Source organism: Phycodurus eques, chromosome 22 (genome assembly GCF_024500275.1).
Source record: "Phycodurus eques isolate BA_2022a chromosome 22, UOR_Pequ_1.1, whole genome shotgun sequence".
Classification (NCBI taxonomy): Eukaryota; Metazoa; Chordata; class Actinopteri; order Syngnathiformes; family Syngnathidae; genus Phycodurus; species Phycodurus eques.
Genome location: NC_084546.1, coordinates 1,707,822 through 1,729,152, shown reverse-complemented (window position 1 = coordinate 1,729,152; position 21,331 = coordinate 1,707,822). Strand labels below are relative to the sequence as shown.

Sequence of the window (21,331 nt, the reverse complement as noted above, 5' to 3'; positions counted from 1 at the left end):
TGTCTCTGTTCAAATGACAAGCGAGTTGCAAATGTATTTTTGGGGCTTTTTTCCCTTTTCTCCTAAAATCTCATCGTTGTTGGTTTTTGAATGAAAAGGAACAGAAAATGCGGAGCTGGATGCTTGTGATTGGACGGCTTTGAAATCCAGTGAGAGGTTTTTGCTCTGTGGAAAGACGTCAACACGAGGACTAATCCCAAAGAGCTTAAATTCATCACTGTCGACCTCCCTTGACGGGCGGACGGATGGATGGATGAACGCACGGACGGACGGACGGCTGGATTAGGTACGCGTTAATCCTGTGCACGTGAGGTCAGGGGTCGCGTGTGATGGAGGTCGTGCATGTGGAGCAATCGTTCACATGCCTGTTCCCGCTCTGTCTAGCATTCAATCAATGATGTCACGTCACGTGATTTGTTTGTTGTCAAGGGAGTAACATTTGATTATTATGGGGTACTTTTGTGCTTTTGTTCTAACGCTGTTTCTCACAAAAGTGTTTCCTGTGCTGCCCGCGACCCCACTCTCTTCCTCTCTCGCCCAGGCACGTGCACACACACCCACCCCAGGTGGGGCTCAAGCACCTGCCCTTTTTACATACGCTCCCGCCTGAATTTGTTTGCGGTTGATGAGAGGCGCTTTAAATGATGGCAGGTGTGTGCTGACTCCCATTTCAGGTGAGTTTGAATGTGATTGCGCAATTCTGACCACAGCCACATCCCCATTTATAAGAGGGTGTGTGCACTTGTGCAACAAGATTATCTCAGTTGTTTATACTTTCCCTCTCCCCAAAAAGCTTTCAAGTTGTACAAGTTAAAGGTGAACTAATACAGTTTCCAATTTGGCATTTTGATGTACAATTTTATGATGAGGTAATTTAGTACTCTCTAGTTTTTGAAATATGTATTTAGTTGAATGTTATTTCCCATTTTATATTTGTTGTGCGCGTGATTATCACAATTTATATTATTTTGCCTTCATTCGTAAAAATATGACAAAAATGTACATTTTATGATGGAGTTAATCTGACTGTTGAGCCGTTTTAAATATGCAGTTCCTCTCATGAATCAATATCATTTATGAATCATTTTATCTTTAGATATTTGTCATTATTAGTAAAAAAAAATAAAAAATAATAATAATAATAATAATTACATTTGGGTGTGGAGTCAATTTATGCCTTTAAATCTCTCTCAGTGTGATGTCATCAGATGAATCTTTTAGCCCCCCCAAATTAAAAATGCATCTTAACGACAGTTGTAGCAGTCTTTTTTTTGTGTTAGTGGCTCATTTTGTGCTCTCATATTATTTTCTTTTTTGCTTGACAGGGTGACTTTCCCCTCTTCTTTCCTCTCTCTCTCTCTCTCTCTCTCTTTTCCTTCCCATCCCCGGGAGCTGCCGCAGCCCGCATCCAGTGTGTTGTTGTCGCTGGCGTGCTCCTCGCCCTCCTCATTCAGTCGTTGAGTCATGGCGACGGTGCTCCAACAGCCGCTCACTCTGGACCGAGGTAAGGACCGCAGCCTCCCCGCCCCCCCCCCTCCTCCTCCTCAACATTCTCCTGTTCAATTCTTCATCAGTGAGCACGCGACGCCACGTTCAAACGTTTGCGCAGGCGACGAGGTCGTCATTCCGACGCTCCATCAGCAAACGTTGGCTCAGTGGGGTAAATGTTGCGTTCAGGTGCTCGCATGCACGAGGTTGCGTTCACGTGCTTGCACGCAGCAACGCTTATTATTCATATTATCATCGTGCCGTCGTTATTTGTGTTATTCTTCTTCATATGATGTAACCTGCTCGGCGATAGCATGCGCGTTCACGTGCGCTAGCCAGGCGTGCACGCGTCCTTTATGTTTAATAATTTTGCATTTTGTTCTTGTGTGTCCGATACTTTTGAATTCTATTAAGAGCGATACTGGTTACAATAATAAACGTGTTGTCAAATGAATAGCACTCGAAACGGATCATTGTTTTTTTTTTTTCAATTTGTAAAAAATGGTATCACTTGAAAGTACTGTAATTTAAATTCACATAAATATATAATGTAATCACAAGTATTGCATTATCTATTCATACCGTAAACGATCATCTTTATATCTATTTCGAATGAATTAAAATGGATGCTCGGCTATATTTGTATCTTTTTTTTTAACCATTTCAAAGCGCCACAAAAAGCCGCACGCCTCAATGTGATGTTGGCGTTGCGAAAGTGGAAAGGGGATACCGCGGCTGTTCCGTGGCACCGATCGCGAAAGCGGGCGTCGACTAGAAATACTTTTACATTTCCGCTCGCACGCTCGTCACTGCCAATTCCGCATTTGCCAACCTGTCAGTCGCGTATGCGCAATAAGTTGGTCCCGCGTTGGGAATGTTTTCATTCAAGGTTTCGACATGACGAAGAAAAGATTCCTGCGTAATTATTCGCTGCGGCGCACAGCAAAGTTGTGACTCTTTAGCTGAATAATAACGCTGGTACGATTGACCGGTTTGTCTTTATCGGCTTTTTAAGAGGTGTGTTTTCGGGGTGCGCCAACTCTTGACGGGATGCTGAAGGGGGTGCGCGGCTTTAAAAGTTTGGGAGGAGTTGAGAGACGGCGCACCCGCTTTCCCATGTGCGCACCCCTTTCGAGAAGTCCGTTGAGAACCAATGAAGGCCTCATGGCGAATCACGCGCGTATCGTTGTTGTTGTTAGGTTGTGAGTTGAAAATGACATTTCTTGTGCACCAGCAACCGCGGAGCAGGACGAAATGGATGTGACGCCGGGTTCATCGCGGCTCTTCCTGTTATTGTTATGAAGGAAATGACTTTCCCATGGAAGTCATGTGTTTGAGGCGGTCCTCCGGGGTCTTTCCCCTCCCTCCTCCTGCTTTGTGTGCCGGAGCGGTCCGTGTTTTCACAGCCGGCGCGACGACCCACTTGTACATAATAGAGAGCGGAGTGCAAATACGTACACAATGGTCATCGGATTGAGATCGTTTTCTTAGTTTACCGTCCCTACAGCAGCCCGTTTGGGGAAAAGATAGTCGGGCCCGAATCCATTGCACCAATCGCACATGGTCGAATCCGTGCGTCAGTCACAAAACATCAGCTCGCTGCTCCGAAAGTTCGAGCGAGCCCATCAAATTCTTACCCGGCAATAAATCATGCCTATCGAGGCGTCGCTCGGCAACGCGCCGCTCTGTCTTTGCCCGCCAGATGTCGCCAGGGCCGTCGAGCTGCTGGAGAAGCTGCAGGAGTCGGGCGACGTCCCCGGTTACAAGCTGCAGTCGCTGAAGAAGGTGCTCCAGAGCGAGTTCTGCACCGCCATCCGCGAGGTGACTAGCCGATCGTGTCCGGGTCGAGCGCTGTGCGGCGGCCGCGCGCCTATTCCCGCGTGCGTCTCTCTTCTCAGGTGTACCAGTACATGCACGAAACCATCAACGTCAACGGCTGCCCCGAGTACCAGGCCAGAGCCACGGCCAAGGTAAGAGCCGACCGACACCACCCGGTCGGAATGAATTCCCGGCGCGGAAGTCCGGAAATTGCCTCCGGTCTCGCGCGATTGCCGCATCGGTTGGTCTCGCCTCGATAAAGTCGGCTGAAGGTCGACGCGGCGCTTTTTAATTTCACGGCGGGAAAAGATATCAGTGTCATCGGCGGGGTACGGAGCTGAGGCTAATGCGGACAGAAGTATTGGGACGCACGCCTTAACCAATGACTTTCAAGCGTTCAGGGAGGGAACGCAGCTGACTATTCTTGTCTCGTCAGGTAGGATGCAATGTATAATCGGCAGCCGCCGTCTCTTCCGCGTGCAGGCCACGGTCGCCGCCTTCGCCGCCAGCGAGGGCCACTCCCACCCGCGGGTGGTGGAGCTCCCCAAGACGGAGGAAGGCCTGGGCTTCAACGTGATGGGCGGCAAGGAGCAGAACTCGCCCATCTACATCTCCCGCATCATTCCCGGCGGGGTGGCCGAGCGCCACGGCGGCCTCAAGAGAGGCGACCAGCTCCTGTCCGTCAACGGGGTGGTGCGTCCAGTCACGGCTTACGCTTCCTGTATCGTGCCAGAGGAGGCAAACGTACTCACATTCTGTACTTGGGTACAAGTACAAATGAAAGTATCGGTCAGCAAGTCTGTCATTCTGGAAATCTGGCGGACTTGTCTATCATGCGTAGACCCACAAAAAAGTCTCAAGAAGGAAGCCATGTCTGGAAAGAAACAGACAGTCTGCCGTTTTAGACAGAAAACTAGTATTTATGCTTGGTTATTTCCCACCACTGACTTCCTTTTTGCGTGTTCGCAGAGCGTGGAGGGCGAGCACCACGAGAAGGCGGTGGAGCTGCTGAAGGCGGCCAAGGACAGCGTCAAGCTGGTGGTGCGCTACACGCCCAAGGTGCTGGAGGAGATGGAGGCGCGCTTCGAGAAGCTGCGCACCGCCCGCCGCCGCCAGCAGCAGCAGCTGCTCATGCAGCAGCAGCAGCAGCAGCAGCAGCAGCAGCAGCACAACATGTCCGCTCAGCAGAACCACACGTCGTAGGTGAGGCGCTTCATGGCTGTGACGGGGCGGTAAAATCGCATTTTGCAATATTTGACTTGATAAAACACACAATCATAAATAATGTGCTTCAATAGAATGTAACGAACCGGAGCGTTTGCGCATCGTGATTTCATGCATTCATGTAAAGGGCATCGTGTGGCCGTTGTGCTCGGTTTTGCCACCCGGGGGCAGTATAATATATACAGACATTCTACTGTACTTGTAGTAGATGATGAAACACAAAAAGAAGACCGTCACAACTAAGCTGCAGTAAAATTACTCGTTTTTCGCAGAGGATAAAGAATATATGCCTGTGAGTGTTGTTGTATGTGCTGCTAACGTTTGTGTTCCAATATATCTTTGAAGGTTTAAAAGTACCGCAACATCGATGCGAGTTGGGGTAGCCCGTCTATGTCATTTTGTATTGCGTGTTTGTCTGTAAAGGCTGACGTTTAATTTTCCAAATGTAAAAATTACATTTCTTTCTTGAAGCAACTCTTCAAAAGTCTTCAGAATTGACACAGACACGACCAAATCAAGTCAAACAGTGATCATAAAAAGATACATTTTATGATGAAGTTTCAAAAAAATAGTCAGTAGGGTCATATGATTAAAATATATAGAGTATTAAAATCATATTATTTTTAGCATTTCTGACATTTTCAACAATTCTGAAGATGAATGAATTAGATGACAATAACACAAAATGCAAAATTGCATTTGCGTCTAACACAAAGTTTGCTGACTGGCTCTGCAACAGACAACTGCTCTCAGCGTGTTCTTCTCGTCGTTTGTCAGGTTGTTCCAGAAGAAGAAGAAGTGAAGGCCAAGGTGACATCTGACGGATCTCTCGGAGGTGCGACCAGAAGCGAAGTTCTCGGAGTCACAGGACTCTCCCATCGATCCTGGCGTTCCGCGCCGAAAAACGCCGCCAGCGTTTTGTCCCAAATTTGGTGCTTTGGAATAAGAGGAACACAATGGATGACGACGTCTGCGTTTTACCTTTTGTCTTCTCTTTATGGTCTTTCTTTGCATCGGTCCATCTGTTTTTTTCCCATCATGCCTCAGTCCTCCTGGTGCTCGTGTAAGAACGTTATTTTGAAGGCAAATACTGTTTTGATTGGTAGCAAAGGACTCGTTTTGTATCCAGTAGCTTGAGCAATAAACACGCAGGCAGGCAAGCAATTGTCACTGAAATTAATGATTTGGATTATGACGTATTACTCACTATTAAAATAATGAAAATGTTCATTTGTTTCTTATTTGCGCCAAAATGTATTTGATTTTTAATGCTTTTTAATGATGATTATTGTGCAATAATTCCCCATTAGACGAGCTGAATGTCAGTCAGTTCCAAACCAAATACCCCAGATTTATCTTTATTTGACATAGTTTATTATATTTATGATCAGAGTTTTATTGTTCTCTTTGTGTATATGTCGAAAGACGATTATTGAAGGTCTTTACATTGTGCAGATGATGTGGGTGTTGGTATTTTGACAATCATTGCTGATGAAAATGTGGAATGTTTATCCTTGGATATAATAATCCTTCTTACGTGTTGAAACTTTAAACATCCATTTTGTGCGTGTGTATGTTTGTATTTTCTTGACTTATTCTTTTGTCCTCTATCCATGCCAAACTGACCAACAAAAAAAACATAAGAATTTACACTTTATCATCACATTTTATAGCATTTATGAGTGATCGCTTCATTTAAAGTGCGACACGTGCTACACTGCCAGATTTGTACGTCATATGATAATAATTAATACATTTTGTTTGGGTTGCATTGCATTGTTTTCTACTTTGCAGTCATTTAAATTATTAAAAAAAGACATTGTTGATATGCAATTGTTATACATACTATATTTGTATAAATAAATATATGTGCTAGTGTACATTGAACACTTGTTTTTACTTCATTTCCCTCACTCGATTAATAAATTATCTATCGATCTATCTATCTATCTATCTATCTATCTATCTATCTATCTATCCAGCTATCTGTTTGGCCTTCTTGCCGCCAGGGGGCAGCAGACTAGCATCAATATACTAGCAATGGCACAACATGCTAACTTCCGTAGCTTGACCGGATGTTGATGACTTGTCAGGTATTGTCAATTATTCACATTCACAGTCTATTGACTCGAGAAAGGTAGCTTCCCATGAGTGCTTAATGTTTATAATAACCACATTATATTACCTTTACGCTTATTTAAATCGGTAAAGTATTGCCGTCGTGCGTTCCGAGCTGACATCCCGGTGTTTCTAATTGGTTTTGAATGAGCGAGCCAAGTGACTTTTTTAGCGGATACAACGATGGGAAAAAGACTTCAAACTAATTATATTTTTTTTAAACGTAAGGTACTCTTACTAGATTGGTGTCACGTTAAGTTTTTATAAAGTTATGTCCTACTTGTGAGTCAAGAAATTAAATTGAGTGGAAAAGAGAGCTAGTAAGGAAACAGCTTCCTCCAGTGGCATGTCGCGGTATTACAGGTAATGGCTGGGTTATGAGTTATATGTAAAGAAATTATATATACATACTTTCTTTCATTAAAATAATGGTTGCTTGATGTATAGTTATTTTATTGTAATAATATATCCTGGTAAAATAAATAATTTTACATATATGTTTTAAATCGTTCAATTATTTATTGTCAATAATACAATTTAAACTCTTAAAAATAGATATTAAAAAAAACTTTTTGTACTTGTTTAATTGATTTGCTCTAAATGATAAAAGAAAAAAGATGAATACAAAACCGTTTTGCCTGAATAACTGAGCAAATTAATGACAAATAAAACATTTTAAAAATGAAAATTCATTATTATTTTATTATTAAATATAACTATTTTACGTAATATACATTCACACCAATCTCATCTATGAATGACTCAAATGTGGCCCTTGAGCACAAAAGTTTATCTAAATGAATGAAGCCCATGAATTATTTTTAGAATAATAGTCTAATCTAAACAGATGACTTAAATGAGTAAATTACTATAATTACGACTACTAATATTAATAGTAATAAATGAAAAGGTGCTTTGTACTAATCCCGCTTTGTTTGACACAGGCCTGGCACGCAAGCACGACTTTGCGTCACGGCTGACATTTAGCGGTGTTGCGCACAAAGTTGGGGAGGTCAGTGCAATTGAAGCCGCCGCCTGCAATGCCCACCGCTATGCCCGCCGTTGCCCGCTCGCGCCACGAGTGGAAAGTGCTGCAAACAAAGCTGTCGAGGGGGAAATGGATGCGTTACATTGATGCTAAAAACATTTATGAATATATCTAAACATATCAGATTCGTTAAATCTTAGTTAAGATTAAGTCATGCTAGTTTGACAAATCATTTAGCATTTAGTTGTAAGCACTTGTAAATGAATACTTTGACACTGCAACCCAGAAAGTTGGGACAAGTTATGTTCAAAATAAGTCAAATAATATATATTTTTGGCCAATACATTTCATTTAGGTAGTTTGTCTACATTTCTTAAAATGTATGAATAGTTGTAACAGAATGACACACGGCATGGGAAAAGTAAATCAAATAATAGGATTTAGACACATTTTATTTCGGGAGTCAAATTGTCCATTTTGTTGAAAACAAGTTGGAATACTTCAACCACAAGGTTAGTAAGCATCATGTTAAGAGTAAGTCAAATAATAGTTCAGGAAAATAAGTGACATTTAGGGAATTAATTTGTCTATTTTGGCGACACGGTGGCCTGACTGGTTAGAGCGTCAGCCTCACGGTTCTGAGGTGCGGGGTTCAATCCCCGTCCTCGCCTGTGTGGAGTTTGCATGTTCTCCCCGTGCCTGCGTGGGTTTTCTCCGGGCACTCCGGTTTCCTTCCACATCCCAAAAACATGCATGAATTGGACACTCTAAATTGCCCGTAGGTGTGACTGTGAGTGCGAATGGTTGTTTGTTTGTATGTGCCCTGCGATTGGCTGGCAACCAGTTCAGGGTGATGCCCGATGACAGCTGGGATAGGCTCCAGCACGCCCGCGACCCTGGTGAGGAGAAGCGGCTCAGAAAATGGATGGATGGATGGAATTTGTCTATTTTAATGAACAATATAAATACTTCACCCTCAACGCAGCACAGTTAGTACATATTAAAAGTAAGTGAAATATTTTTAGCAAGCAAGTGAAAGTTCGACTATCTATTTCTTAACAAATCTGAACATTTCATCTACAATGTAGGGCACTGTTAGCACACGTCATAAGTGAAATATGACGTTGGGAAAAGCAATGTCCTTTAGGCAGTGAAATTGTCTATTTTTCCTTCAAATGTGACATTTTCACCCAGAGTGAAGCAATGCAAGGTGCAAGTCATGTTCAATAGTACATAGCACATGAATGTCATTTAGGGTTTAAGCTCGTCTATTTTTTCACGTCAGGATGGGACCCTTGAAGCGGCGATGCCTTTCACACAAGACCCGCCCACCCCCATATCCCCCTTCCCAATCAAACAATTGATTGGGAAGGGGGATGTGGGGGGGTGTGCTACTAAAGGCCATTTGCTCTCTACTGCGGACGTGTCGATGGGATATAGTGGTTAAGGGTGTTGATGATGACGACTCACATTTGGTCGGGAAGAACAAATAGGTGCACGCGGTCGGCCCTTCGACAGCCAATCCCGTTCTTAACCTCCCTCAAACACACAGAGATGCTAAACATGTCGCTGTGCAAAAGCCACTGAATGAGGTTCATTTCTTTGATTTTGACACAAACCACACCAGAGTTCTTTACCAAACAAAGGAAAATATTTAATGAGTGTGGCAATAAATGAGCATTTACATTTCATATTTACAATTTCATCACGTACTGTACAAAAAAAACGGCCCGGTTCCTCACAGGACGTGGTAGACGGGGCTACCCGGCGTGCACGGCTGCGAGTCGGCCGAGCCGGCGGGCGACGGGACGGCCCGGGCGGGGCGGCGCCCCGGCTCGGGCGTGGACAGCCGGTCCACGATGCTGGACAGGCACTGCAGGCTGGACGCACCCGCCGCCTTGTCGGAAAAACTCTCTGCAGGGGGAGATTGTTTTGTTGATGACACGGCAAAAGGTGCGGCGGCGTTGCGGAAGTGCTCTCACCGTTCTTTGCGTAGGGATAAGTACTGCCGTAGTTGAGCTGCGGCCACGCCGGACTGTTGCCGTCCGTCTGGAAAAAAACAAGCAGAATACATAAATATTTCTGGCCTTCCTGAGATTGCGGACAGCCTAATAAATCCTGGGCGAGTCGCGGGGGCGCGCCTCGAAGCCCAAAGCAGGGCGGCGAGGGCTCCTTCCTGTCCTTCCCCGGCGTGGCCAATCGATTGTGTCAGTGCGAGACGACACTTGTAAATCTGCGCCCCGTCCGGACAGAGGTGCGCCAGGCGTTCCGATTGCTCCCGTTTTTTCCCTCCCTACCTCTGTCAAATGGATTTTTAGCAGCAGTGGGAAAGTCATCGCAAAGAATGTGCCTAGCAGCTACCGACGGCTGTTTGTCTCCAAGGGTGACACACATGATGGGGGGGGGGGCTGACAGGTTGCAAATGTCTTTTTCTGAACTCAAACTAGTTCTTAGAACTTTGAGTTCTAGTATCCGTGGGAAAGCCATCACAAAAAGACATTTGCAGTGGAAACATGAGACGCGACGGCTTGGAGTTGTAAATTGTGGCGTCCCTCTATCGCGAAAGGAACACATTTTATAGGACAAGAACTTTAAGGTGGATTAAGAAGGCTGGTGATGACAAAAGACAAACGAATGTAGTGAGACAAGGCCAGACAGGCTACAAATTGTACATCTCGCTGTCCGTCCATCTCAAATAGTAACCCGTTTCTCGAACGTATGTTTTCCTGATGAGGGCGGGTGGGAAAGTGACACGGGCTGGCCTGCGCGGGTGTACTAAGCGAGCCAGATCACTTCCGAATTGGAAATGTAGCTTTCCGGCCATCTCCCGGCACCGTGAATCAGACACTAAAATCCCCGCTTGTATCTTTCGGGGTGTCACTGGCGCACCTGTGGGAAAAAGGAGTCCCCTGGTGGTTTAATGGTAACCCCGATTAGGAAACACTAGCTTGGCAAAATGGTGTCTAATGTGTGTTGGCTTTTGAGCGTCAGGGCAGAGGGCGCTCACGGAGGTGCACGGGGGTCTCACCAGGCCGTCGGAGCAGCTGGACAGCGGGCTCCCGGGTTCGGAGCCGCTGTAGTAGTGGTCCACCTGCTCTCGGAGGAGCTCCTGGAGGCTCTCGATGTACTGGATGGCGTTGCGCAGGATCTCCACCTTGGGCAGGCGCTGGCCGGGGTTGGCCGAGGTGCAGCGGCGCAGGGCCTCGAAGGCGTGGTTGACTTTCTTGAGGCGGCGGCGCTCCCGCATGGTGGCGGCGCGCCGGCGGTCCACGAAGCTGGACTTGCGCTTGCAGGCCTTGCAGGCCCACTGGAGGCAGCGGCCCGGCTGGTGCGGCGGCGCGCCGGGGGCCCGGACGTGCTCGTCCTCGTCCGAGTCGTCGTCGGCCCCCGGGCGGAGGGCGTCCGGGGACGGAGGCGCGTAGTAGAGCTGCGACGGAGAGAAGACGTCCATGCTTTTGGGAGCTGAGGCGACCTCTGAGGGATGTGAGGGGTCTGCTGCCCACGGGCCCCCCTTTTATGCCCCGGGGCCCACATTGGCCAGATCTAATTACCGTGGCCCGTTGGCCCTGCCCCATCCCTCCTCGCACCCCCCTGTGCCCTGCCTGCTGACATTCCCACATCTGCCCTCGCTGATCTTTTCCCACCGCGGGCCCACTCGGACCCCCTCGCGAGCCTGTCGCTGCTCCTTCACGCAACGTTTCGCAACCTTTGTTGAGCAAAGGCACCTATCTTACTTTTGAAAGATCTCGCAGCGCATCGCCAAAGAAAAATAACGATGCACCTTTTGCCACCCAGCGGAAGAGTATTTGATTGTCGCTAGCGTAGCTACATCAACAAAGATACATGATTTCGTTAACCTGCTCGCATAAATGTCAGTTATTTTTTACATGAATAAAAACTACCAAAGTGCTGGATACAAATGTTGTCGTCATGACAGCGGATGAGTTCCCCCCCCAAAATAGATGCATTTGCCCAACCGCCAATCAATCACAATTTTCTGGCCGTTTAAGTGAAATTGGGGCACAGTTGTTGGGAATCGCTGCCTTAAGTCACCAAACGGGAACGTTACGAAGACGTCGGTGACACTTTTGACCGCCAATTGCTGCGGGCGTCGCATTTCAAGCCGACACCTCGGAGCTCGTCAGCCGAGGTGTCGGCGCCGCCTTCATTCCGCCCGCCGCACTTTTTCTTCTTCTTCCACTTGGAACCAAACTCCCGCCGTTAACTCTCGCCGACGTCGCACAGATGGCAGCGCTCTTTGTTTGGCCCTCCTTTCCTCCACTTGCGAACACCGCAAAGCTTATCTTGCACGTCCCGTACAAAACAAGACACTTACTGTTATTTTTAACCCAAAAATAAATAAATAAATTATTTTCAACTTCATTTCGCTTAAGTGGCATAAAAGTCGAATGATGTCAGGCACACGTGCTTTCGTTTCAGTGTAAATTTGTTAGATATAGACTTTTTTTTTTTATGAATTTTTTTTTTTACAACTGTAATGGTTAAAAAAGTGCTTTATTTGAGGAAAATTGTTAAAAATGTAAACCATAATTTCCCTGACCCAAAAAAAGGAAGTGCAGGCTTCCTATTTGAATACAACAACAAATGAGTATTCGTAACATTGAAATGTTGACCAATTGAAGAATAAGATGATCATTATAATTTTTATAGTGCCTTTCAAGTGACTGCCTGCACAGTGTAAATATATTGTGCAATGTATAATCATAAGTATGTCTTAAAATAGTACAATGTGGCTTCTACAAAAAAAAAAAAAAACATTTTCCCTTTTAAAAATGTATGTTTGTTACATATTCTAAGTCACGTCAGTATTTTGGGAAGGTTGTGCTGAATTGTTTTGTAAAAATGCTCCACACTTGCTAGTATAACAGTTGCCACGTCAATTTTCAATTTTTTTCAATTTTTTTCACAGAATTTCGATGTGATTTTGTCACTTTTGTAATATGACCACGGAACGTTTTGACGCCCTTGAATGCATGTTTTGATGCAGAAGTGGCTCTCGTGCCTTTGCGCTGTTGACAGATGCGCGGTTACAATGCGGATATTTCTCACAATGTGCCAAAGCGTTTGTCTCGCCTCTCTGGGAACCGCGCGCACCTAAAACAACACGGCGACACCCCCGAATTGCTCCCGCACAGCTGACGAACACATCGGCGGCGTCGGCGATCAAACGCGCGTCGCAGCTTCAGAAGGAGAGGAGGGCGAAGCTTCGACGAGGCGAAAAAGCGGCCGAGTCTCGGTCGGTCGGAGCGTCTGCGCATGCGCGCCGCAGAGGCAGCCTGCCTTGTTGTTGTTGTCGGGGGTCGGAGGTCACAGGCAGAGTTAAGTGAGGGTCACGTCTCCAAAGCTTTTTTTTTTCTTTGGCACGAATGTTACACCTTCAGTGTCAGTGGTTTTATCCTTAGTTTTGTGCAGATATAAACGTTATTGCACTGCCTACACTTTTTTATTTCAAATTTAACAAAGAGCTATACAATTCAACGATCTAATGAATCAAAACAATGATAGGTGCATTATTGTGATATATTTTAATATCAAAATGTATTTTTTGCTGTTTACATTTAAAAAAATGAGAACAAATCAAAAATATTTAAATCGTGCATTACTTTACTTTTAATTTATCTGTATTTTAATTGATTCATTAATTAATTGATTTGTGCATAATTACTATTACGTTTAAAAATGACGGATAAATAAAAAAGGAAAGATGAAAAAATTAAAGGGTGCATTATTTTAAATTTTTTAATATGGATTTTTGAAATAGTATTTAGATTTTAAAACTTCATTTACCTTAAAATATAAGAAATGGAAAGTACTTCAAAGTATTTTGCCATGTGCATTATTTTGTATTTAAAATTATATAATAATGTCAATGCAAAATATTCAATGTTATTCATGGTACAATAACAGTGATTACATACTGTAAATAATAATAATAGTAAGGAAAATAAAATATATACTATTTATAAAATCAAAAAGTTGAGTTGGTTGAATTATTTTGTAAAAGCTCGCATTGCGTGTCCCTAATGTTTTGTGTCACGAGCGCACTTTTCAGCGTATGTACCGTATATTAGCGCGAACCTTTCTTGTCTTTCCCGGTGCAGATGATAAAGCACGGAGGGAGCTGCAGCGTGTCAAGTCACGAGCGGGTGAGTGAAGTGGGAGAAGTCGAGGTCCGGGCGGGTGTGGTGTGGTGTGGGGTGGGGTGGGGTGGGGTGGGGGCGGCGGGTGCAGACCACCGTAAAAAATCACATCGCTGTTGGCGCTATCGGGTTTCTTGTGTCTGCTTCGTGCTTAAAACAGCTCACACACGAAACATTTCTTGTATGCGATCCCATTTGACATTCAAAAGCAACTCCAGTTTTTTTAGACCGTTGGAGCAGTTTATTTGTATGTATAAATTATTAAATAGTCCAACAGCTTCCTTAGTTTGTCCTTACTAGATTATAAAATAAATACAATTTAATTTTGACATTTATAAAATATGTACACCAAGATAAAGGTTAGAGAAACTTGGGAAAATTATTTTTCCGTAGCTGCCGTGTTGCCGCCGCTGCTGATGCTGTCCACGATGGACGACAGACGCAGGAGGCTGCAGGACGCCGACGACTCGCCTGAACGCAAAAACAGCCAAAAATTACGTTTAATGGTGGCTTAAAACCCTCCGATTTTTACCTTCCCGCTGGTTCACCGATCCGACACTGGAATGGTCGGCCGTGTTGGTCCAGGTCTCGCAGGTCTTCTTCCAAGGGTTTCCCGATGCACTCGCCTGGAGACGCACCCAAATAGTTTTAATCGTGGAACTATCGCTCTGCAAATCACATAATGATCGCATGTCAAATTGTTTCATTTTCAGTAGGACGCATCTCACGCTGGGATCCGATCGCAAAGCAAACACATAACAAAAAAATAAATAAATACACTTCATAACAAGCAATATTACACTAACATAAAATTGTGGGGGGTTGCCTTCGTTTGTGAGCTTTTTGCAAACGATTCTTGACCGAGCTCACATTAGCTAGCATGCTGGCTAGCATCCCTGTGCTTTTGCTAACCTGTAAACAGAATCAATTGCTGTTTCGGCTCAAACCAAGCAACAAGCAGTTCGACACAAAAAGTCTTCGCAATAATTTCCGTGTAAAATTTTGTTTGCGTTAACGGGCGATATCTACTGCAGTATTACGATAAATAAAGATAACTGCCGTGACTGTTAGATCTCTGTGAAGTCCAAACTTGTTAGTTGGAACTACGATTTCGTGTAGCGTTCCGTTGCACTTTTTCTAGTTAGACATCGAAAATTTCGGAGGTTTTCTGGAACGCAGTTTCACAGATACATACAGATAACAATGTTCTGTTAAAGTTCATCTGGGAATTAGGATTTAGTAGGAACTTCCATTGCATTTTCCCAGTCGGACATTTTCTGGATCGTACCTATCCAGCTGAGTTAGGCAAGAGCCAAGCCAGACAATCGCAGGGGGACATGGATAAACAGCCATTCACGCCTACGTTCACGAGCGTCGAAGCCAGAACCTCAGAATTGTGTGGCAGACATGCGAATCACTCAACCACTGTGCTGCTATGTGTTAGCATTTCTGATAAATACCGATGGCTAGTGAGCCATTCAAGTTGGGGTACTGGATCTCTGCTCTTTCCAGACTTTCTTTGTAGGACCTTCAATTTAGTCGCGTTCCATTGGGCTTTTTCTAGTCGGACATTTCCAAAACTCCCCAGTTTTGATCAATGCTGCATTTGTTTTTTTTAGCTCACTGGTTGGTAGAAGTACGTTTCTAGTTAGGCATTGATGTTAGACTACTCTGGATCTCCGGGAGTTCTTTCTTTGTAGGAGCCTTCTAGTTTAAGTAGCATACACTTTTCCTAGTCAAATATCTGAAAATGTCACAGTTATGGTCACTTTTTAATCTTCCCATCACATTATCATCTCATTGGTCGGCAAAAAGCAGATTCATGTGTAAATTGTTAGTAAGCCATTGATGCTAGACTACTGGATCCTTGGGAATTTCTGGTGGACGTTCTTTATGAGAACTTGAAGTTTAAGTAGTACTCCATTGCACTTTTCTAAGTCCGATAACTGAAAAACTTTCAAGTTTTGGTCAGTTTTTGGTCTTTCGACTGCATTCGTCGAAATTGGACTGACGTGTAAATTGCCATTCATATTAGATTACTGTATCTCTGGGGGGTTTCTTAAAAGGACCTTCAAGTTTGAGTAACGTTCGGCATTTCCGAGTCTGATATCTGACTTAAAACTTCCCAGTTTTCTTCAGGTTTTGGTCTTTCCGTTGCACTTTTACCTTGTTGATCATTAATGTAGATTCACGTGTTAATTGTTAGCCATTCATGTTGGATTACTGGATTTGTGGTCATTCCTGGTAGAGTTTATTTATAAATACTTGAAGTTTGAGTAGCGTTCTATTGAACCTAGTCTGCTATCTGAAACACTTGTCAGTTTTTTGGGTCTTTCCGCTGTATTCCTATCCCATCTGTTGGTAAAAGTGGATTCACGTTTTAGCCATTATGCAGTTACCACGGTTTAAAGTCTCAGACTAAGACGTGGACCTGCCTGGTCCACTTACAGTGTCTTGTTTAATGGAGCGATCCTGCTCGTCCAAGGTGTGCAACAGCTCCTGCAGCCTCTCGATGTAGCTGATGGCGCTCCGCAAGATCTCCACTTTGGGCAGCCTCTGGTTGGGGTTGGCCACCGTCTTCTTCTTGAGTGCGTCAAAAGCCTCGTTGATCTTCTTGAGGCGGCGGCGCTCGCGGAGCGTGGCGGCCTTGCGGCGGTCAGTGGGCGCCGACTTCCTCTTGCACACCTTGCAGGCCCACATGAGGCACTGGCCCTCGCAGTGGGACCGCAGGCCGGGCGGCGCCAGGACGTGCTCCTCGCCGCTGCTGTCCTCGCCCGTCTCGGACGCCGCCCGGTCCCGGCCCGGCGACGACGGGCTGTCGTCGTCGTCTGCGGCGGCGTGGTAGAGCGGCGACACCGCCGTCATGTCCAGGTGGTGCAGCGCGCCATGGTCGCCGTCGTCCAAGTAGCGCAAATCGTTGAAGAGGTACGCGTTGGTCTCAAAAAGGTCCATCATATTGCGGCGACGAGGCGTGTGCTTGCTCAAGTGCGACTGCTGTGGCATTTAAATAGCCGCGACACTCGGCACCCGCCGGGCTTATATATAGAATGTGAAACTCTACCCGGTGCTTTGGCTGCAACCATCTTTTTTTTTTTTTTTTTTTTTTTTTTTAACAAACACTGTGTGGGAAATTCACGCACACTATACAAATGTCACCTCACGTTTCACAACAGGTGCGTCAAATAGTGCCATTTTTCTTTCAACTCACGTGTATGAAACTACAGTGGCACCTTAACCTACGAGTTTAATTCGGTCCTTTACCACACTCTTAACTCAGAACATTCATATCGCAAAACACTTTTAACCTAATGAAATGAATAGAAATGCCACTAATCCGTTCCAGCACCCGAAAGATCACCACCAGAAATTCCTTTGTCTTCTTTAATAATGAAAATCGGTAGTTTATCAAAACATGCAGGAATTCAACAGTTTGTTCATGATAATTCAATGGGCATTGTGCTGCTCATTCTGCTCTGTGCACCTTGGCCACCGGGGGCAGTCTAACACATGACGTTTTTCCCAAAACATTTTGAAGCTATGCACGCTTGTGAAAATCCTATCACACCCCAGAGTTGAGCGTAAACAAACACATGGCTGACTAATCTGACAAAGGCTTGCATTGTCATGTTGCGTGACGTCAAGCTATGTTTATAGAAAGTTTTTTTCAATTCGGCCCAGCCCTTCAACACTGGCTCATCAGATAATTGCTTTATACAGTCAACTTTTTGTCCGATATTGTTGTGTGACCTCCCTCAAAAGTTAAAAGTTGGGAGCTGCTGATGTATGAGCCCGTTGCAAGTCCACAATTGGAAACGCCACCGTCGGGAATGTGGACGATTCCTATTTTTATACGACTGCCTGACCTTGTGTGATGAGGCGTCTCAGCGAGCTTTGATTTTGTTCAATTATTGGTTCATTTTGTTTTGTAAAGAATATAATAAAAATGTTTTACATACATACATATGCATTATATTAAATAAGGAGTTACTGCCTTTATTGTAAATAATCAAATGCAAAAGATAATTTTACAGATACATTTCACTTAAAAAAAAAAAAATAAAAATTGTAAAAACCCAACAATAAACTAATTGATTTATTGTAACTAAAGAATTCAAACTAAGCACAAAGTTTGCGTCGCCCTAAGTTAGGCACGAATGTTAGCTCGTAGCTGACGTGTGATAAGAGGAAACTCTTCCAGAGTCTTGATGAATACTTGCACTCGGGATGCATTTTTAAAATAAAAGTAGTGTTTTTTGGCCCAGCCGCCGCGACCTCCGTTTGCGTCTTCTCGCCAGCGGGCTACTGTGCCGTAAATCTAGCGTTAGCGTCAGTCGGGGGTTGAGGGGTTGAGTGTTGGGGGGGATGAAGCTTCAGCTGTCAGGGAGAATCATGACATATCCTGGGCACAAAGTCGAGCAGGCCTCTCGGAGCGTAAATCTGTCCCGCAACCCCCAAAAACTTGTCAAAGATCACAATTTTCACGTTGAAAATAGTTAGTTTTTTTTGGGGTTTGCTTTGAAGTCGAACGCGACGCTAGAACATAACGTAACGTAGTACTAGCCTAGCCAAGAATGAAGCATTGATTTGCATTTTTTCCATGTCTGCAAACAATACAAAGAGGAAATTAATGGCAAATTGATGAGCCCATCCACTAATTGTAGCATTTAAGAAAAAAAAGCCTATGCGCTACTATTGTATCATGCACAACAAAGTGTAAAATGCACTCAGCCACAAGTGCAAAAATGGCTAAGCGATTGTATAAAGCTAAATAATAACAGTACAAACATTGGTATAATCATTACAGTAGATTTATATACATACAAATACATGACTAATAATCGATTCTTTTGAAATACAACAATTAATCCCACAGGGTATTATTTTTTGTTTATTGTATTGTTTTTTTCATGTATTTTACTATATTTATTGACTGTTTTTTTATTGTGAAGCATCTCGTAACTTTGTTTAGTAAGGTGCTATACAAATAGTGATTATTGTCACAAAATATTTTTTATATATAATTCAAATACTATTGTGGTTATTTACTGTATATGTTTGTCTTGTAATAAAAAGGAAAAAAAATACATAACTCAGCTCAATAAAAATAAATGAAATAGTAATACAGAAATAATAATGCTAGAAATATAAAAAAATCCTAAAGTAAAAAGTCTATATATGTCTGTTTGTGTGTGTGTGTGTGTGTGTGTGTGCGTGCGCGCGTATGTGTGTGTCGTCCTTCCAGGTGGGATCCACTTAGGCGCAGTGCTGACATGAATTCTCAGCAGCAGACTTGTTAATGAACGTGAACTTTGGGACCCCCTCCTCAGCTAACCAACCCCCACCCCCCCCGCCCGCCCGCCTGCCCACCCGCCCGCCTTCCCTTCCTTCCGTCCCTTCTTCCCGACAGACAGGACGCCCATCTCCGGGCCGGCCGCTCCGTGACGGACACTGCGCATGTAAGCCGGCTACACACCTGGGAAATGGATTAGCCAATCGGGAGGGGCGGGGTGGTTGTGGGGGGTACGCTGACTCACGCTGTGAAGAGGGCCCCTGGAAAAGTGGGCTCATCTCTGAATAAAGATAGCAACTTTTAAGTCACAATAAAAAAAGACACTTTTATAAGCCAGATAATGAAGAGGTTGAATGACAAACTGCTTTCTTTTCTGTAGGAGTCTCCTTTAATTGTCTCTTCATTCACCCAGATGTGCACCGGGACCGCAACGGGGCCAAAATGTACGTACAACTTACTTGACTGCTCGCAAAAAAAAAAAGGCGTTTGACCGGACCCGTTTAGGCATGCTGCTGCTTCGATGTCAATTTTCAACATTTTAGGAGATGCTAATTGGGATCTTTGAAAGGATGCAGCATGCCTGGCTGAACAGGACTAAAACTGGGAAAAAACTGTGCAACGAGTTGCTTCCATCCAGTGCTGCCAGACCCGTTGAAGCAGCCTTTTCCTTTAACACAAACTTGAAACATTTTAGACAAGTTGGAGACGGCATTGTGATCCTTTTAAGGACGAGGAAGGCCTAAATGGGTCTGGTAGGACTGAGTAAGAGAGAGGCTTTGATGAGTTGATTGAATTCAGTCCTGTCAGACCCCTTTCGGCATGTTGCTGCTGAAACGCAAATATTAAACATTTTGCTCAATTTAGGGTTGCTAATTTGACACAATTGAGCATGTTGTTGTGTTTTTGTTTTTGTTTTTTTTTAACGCAAAACATGAACATTTTGGTAAAGTTAAGGATGCTATTGTGATCATTTCAGTGATGCAGCATGCCTAAAATTGTGTGGCTACTTGTTGGAATTCAGTCCTACCGGATCTGTTTAGATATGCTACATCCTTAAAAAGATCACACTAGGCACCGTCACTCTCACAACAAAATGTTTCAGACTGATGTTAAAAAGAACAACACATCAAATGGGTCTGCTCCACCACCGCTCGTCATAAAGTCTGCCCAAGCTCTGAAACTCTGAGACCCAAAACAAAACTGGGAGCGAGCGCACCCCCCTTGAGCTAAGCTAACAGACGGCTCCTCTCACTCGTGGCCCGAGATGGCGGCCGACGCAGCGGGCTAGGGTTTCAAAGGCCGCTGGGTAGGGAGCCCCCCCCCCGCCCCCCCCGATGGTATCTTGGGGCTGAAGGGGGGTGGGATTCGCTTCAAAGTGCTAGCGGCTGAAGTTTGTCAATTAGCGGCAGGGAGGAGCCGGCCGCTAACTCTGCGTAAACGGTCGGCGTTGGCGTAGTGACTCAATAGCGTTGTTCCTGCGAACGGACGGCCAGGCTAATTATCGACGGGACGGCAGCTGCACGTTCATTTCGCCGTGTTTTCAACAGGCCGCCGTCGTAATCAAGGCGGCGTATCGTCGTCGAGTCGCGAGTGATCCGCTGGCCTCCTGGTTGATTCTGTCTTCATTGGGGAAAGTGACGGATTAGTCGCCCCTCCCCCACCTCAGCCAGACCGATGCCGACTTAGCGGGTAGACGATAGGCCATCTCGTCTGGCCCCGTTGACCCCGTCTGGAGGCGCTTCCACTCCGGACAAAACCTGCAAAGTGCACAATAAAAAGTACTTTGATGTCATCGATGCGTCGGAGGCTCGCTCTCATCAGGATGCGGGGCGAGATTGCTGATTCCCAACAACTTTTTTTTAGGGCTGTCTAATTTCACTCAATTGAATCTTGATATCATCTATTTCCTACAAATAATGTACACTACTCACCAAAAGTTAAAGATTCTGGTGAAATTTCAAGATGAACTGAAAACGCACCTACAATAAACCACCGCTATATCGAGGTTCAATTCTTGTGATGCCGATATATTTGTTTTTTATGTTACTCTCTTTTTTTATTAGCGTTTGTACAATATTCTTGTCTTATCCGTTGCTCTTGTGTTTTGATGTGTTTGTGTTTCTGTCTGTATTGTAACCTCCTCGATGGAGGGGGAAGCGGGAGGGTTTACCGATACATTGGTTTCATTATCCCACATCAACATTCAAAGCTTGAAGTCGACTAATCGTTCATCACGTATTTTTG

The 21,331-nt window shown here is 44.7% G+C and overlaps 3 protein-coding genes across 8 annotated transcripts; 1 reads left to right on the top strand and 2 right to left on the bottom strand.

Annotated features, from left to right (window-relative positions):
• Positions 1-183: 183 nt before the first annotated feature.
• Positions 184-6,417, top strand: lin7a (lin-7 homolog A (C. elegans)). Of its 6 annotated transcripts, XM_061668242.1 has the most exons (8): positions 190-286; positions 542-674; positions 1,326-1,504; positions 3,191-3,309; positions 3,387-3,458; positions 3,790-3,999; positions 4,276-4,505; positions 5,308-6,417. In XM_061668242.1, the coding sequence occupies exons 3-8, from the start codon at positions 1,465-1,467 to the stop codon at positions 5,330-5,332; spliced, it is 696 nt and encodes a 231-aa protein (XP_061524226.1). In that variant the 5' UTR covers positions 190-286; positions 542-674; positions 1,326-1,464; the 3' UTR covers positions 5,333-6,417. The 6 variants fall into 6 exon arrangements, with proteins under 6 accessions (XP_061524222.1, XP_061524226.1, XP_061524225.1 ...); XM_061668238.1 differs by having other exon boundaries at positions 184-286; positions 3,790-4,505; XM_061668241.1 differs by lacking the exons at positions 190-286; positions 542-674; positions 1,326-1,504 and having other exon boundaries at positions 1,513-3,309.
• Positions 6,418-9,374: 2,957 nt separating this feature from the next.
• On the bottom strand, positions 9,375-11,102 carry myf5 (myogenic factor 5). Its single transcript, XM_061668018.1, has 3 exons — positions 10,665-11,102; positions 9,619-9,685; positions 9,375-9,550 (listed from the first exon to the last, which is right to left on the bottom strand). Exons 1-3 carry the CDS (start codon positions 11,085-11,087, stop codon positions 9,375-9,377), a joined length of 666 nt encoding a protein of 221 aa, XP_061524002.1. The 5' UTR covers positions 11,088-11,102.
• A 3,074-nt stretch (positions 11,103-14,176) lies between these two features.
• Positions 14,177-16,800, bottom strand: myf6 (myogenic factor 6). Its single transcript, XM_061667336.1, has 3 exons — positions 16,246-16,800; positions 14,330-14,423; positions 14,177-14,268 (listed from the first exon to the last, which is right to left on the bottom strand). The coding sequence occupies exons 1-3, from the start codon at positions 16,798-16,800 to the stop codon at positions 14,177-14,179; spliced, it is 741 nt and encodes a 246-aa protein (XP_061523320.1).
• Positions 16,801-21,331: the final 4,531 nt, after the last annotated feature.

What these genes read in the sequence shown, in the direction of transcription:
- lin7a (XM_061668237.1), top strand. Translation starts at nt 3,139, where the DNA reads ATGCCTATCGAGGCGTCGCTCGGCAACGCGCCGCTCTGTCTTTGCCCG. An exon ending in TCTGCACCGCCATCCGCGAG is followed by an intron (nt 3,310 to 3,386) that starts GTGACTAGCCGA and finishes CTCTCTTCTCAG; the next exon opens with GTGTACCAGTACATGCACGA. An exon ending in GCTCAGCAGAACCACACGTC is followed by an intron (nt 4,506 to 5,307) that starts GTAGGTGAGGCG and finishes GTCGTTTGTCAG; the next exon opens with GTTGTTCCAGAAGAAGAAGA.
- myf5 (XM_061668018.1), bottom strand. Translation starts at nt 11,087, where the DNA reads ATGGACGTCTTCTCTCCGTCGCAGCTCTACTACGCGCCTCCGTCCCCG. An exon ending in CCAGCTGCTCCGACGGCCTG is followed by an intron (nt 9,686 to 10,664) that starts GTGAGACCCCCG and finishes GTTTTTTTCCAG; the next exon opens with ACGGACGGCAACAGTCCGGC. An exon ending in TTATCCCTACGCAAAGAACG is followed by an intron (nt 9,551 to 9,618) that starts GTGAGAGCACTT and finishes CTCCCCCTGCAG; the next exon opens with AGAGTTTTTCCGACAAGGCG.
- myf6 (XM_061667336.1), bottom strand. Translation starts at nt 16,800, where the DNA reads ATGCCACAGCAGTCGCACTTGAGCAAGCACACGCCTCGTCGCCGCAAT. An exon ending in GCTCCATTAAACAAGACACT is followed by an intron (nt 14,424 to 16,245) that starts GTAAGTGGACCA and finishes GTGCGTCTCCAG; the next exon opens with GCGAGTGCATCGGGAAACCC. An exon ending in ATCGGTGAACCAGCGGGAAG is followed by an intron (nt 14,269 to 14,329) that starts GTAAAAATCGGA and finishes TTTTGCGTTCAG; the next exon opens with GCGAGTCGTCGGCGTCCTGC.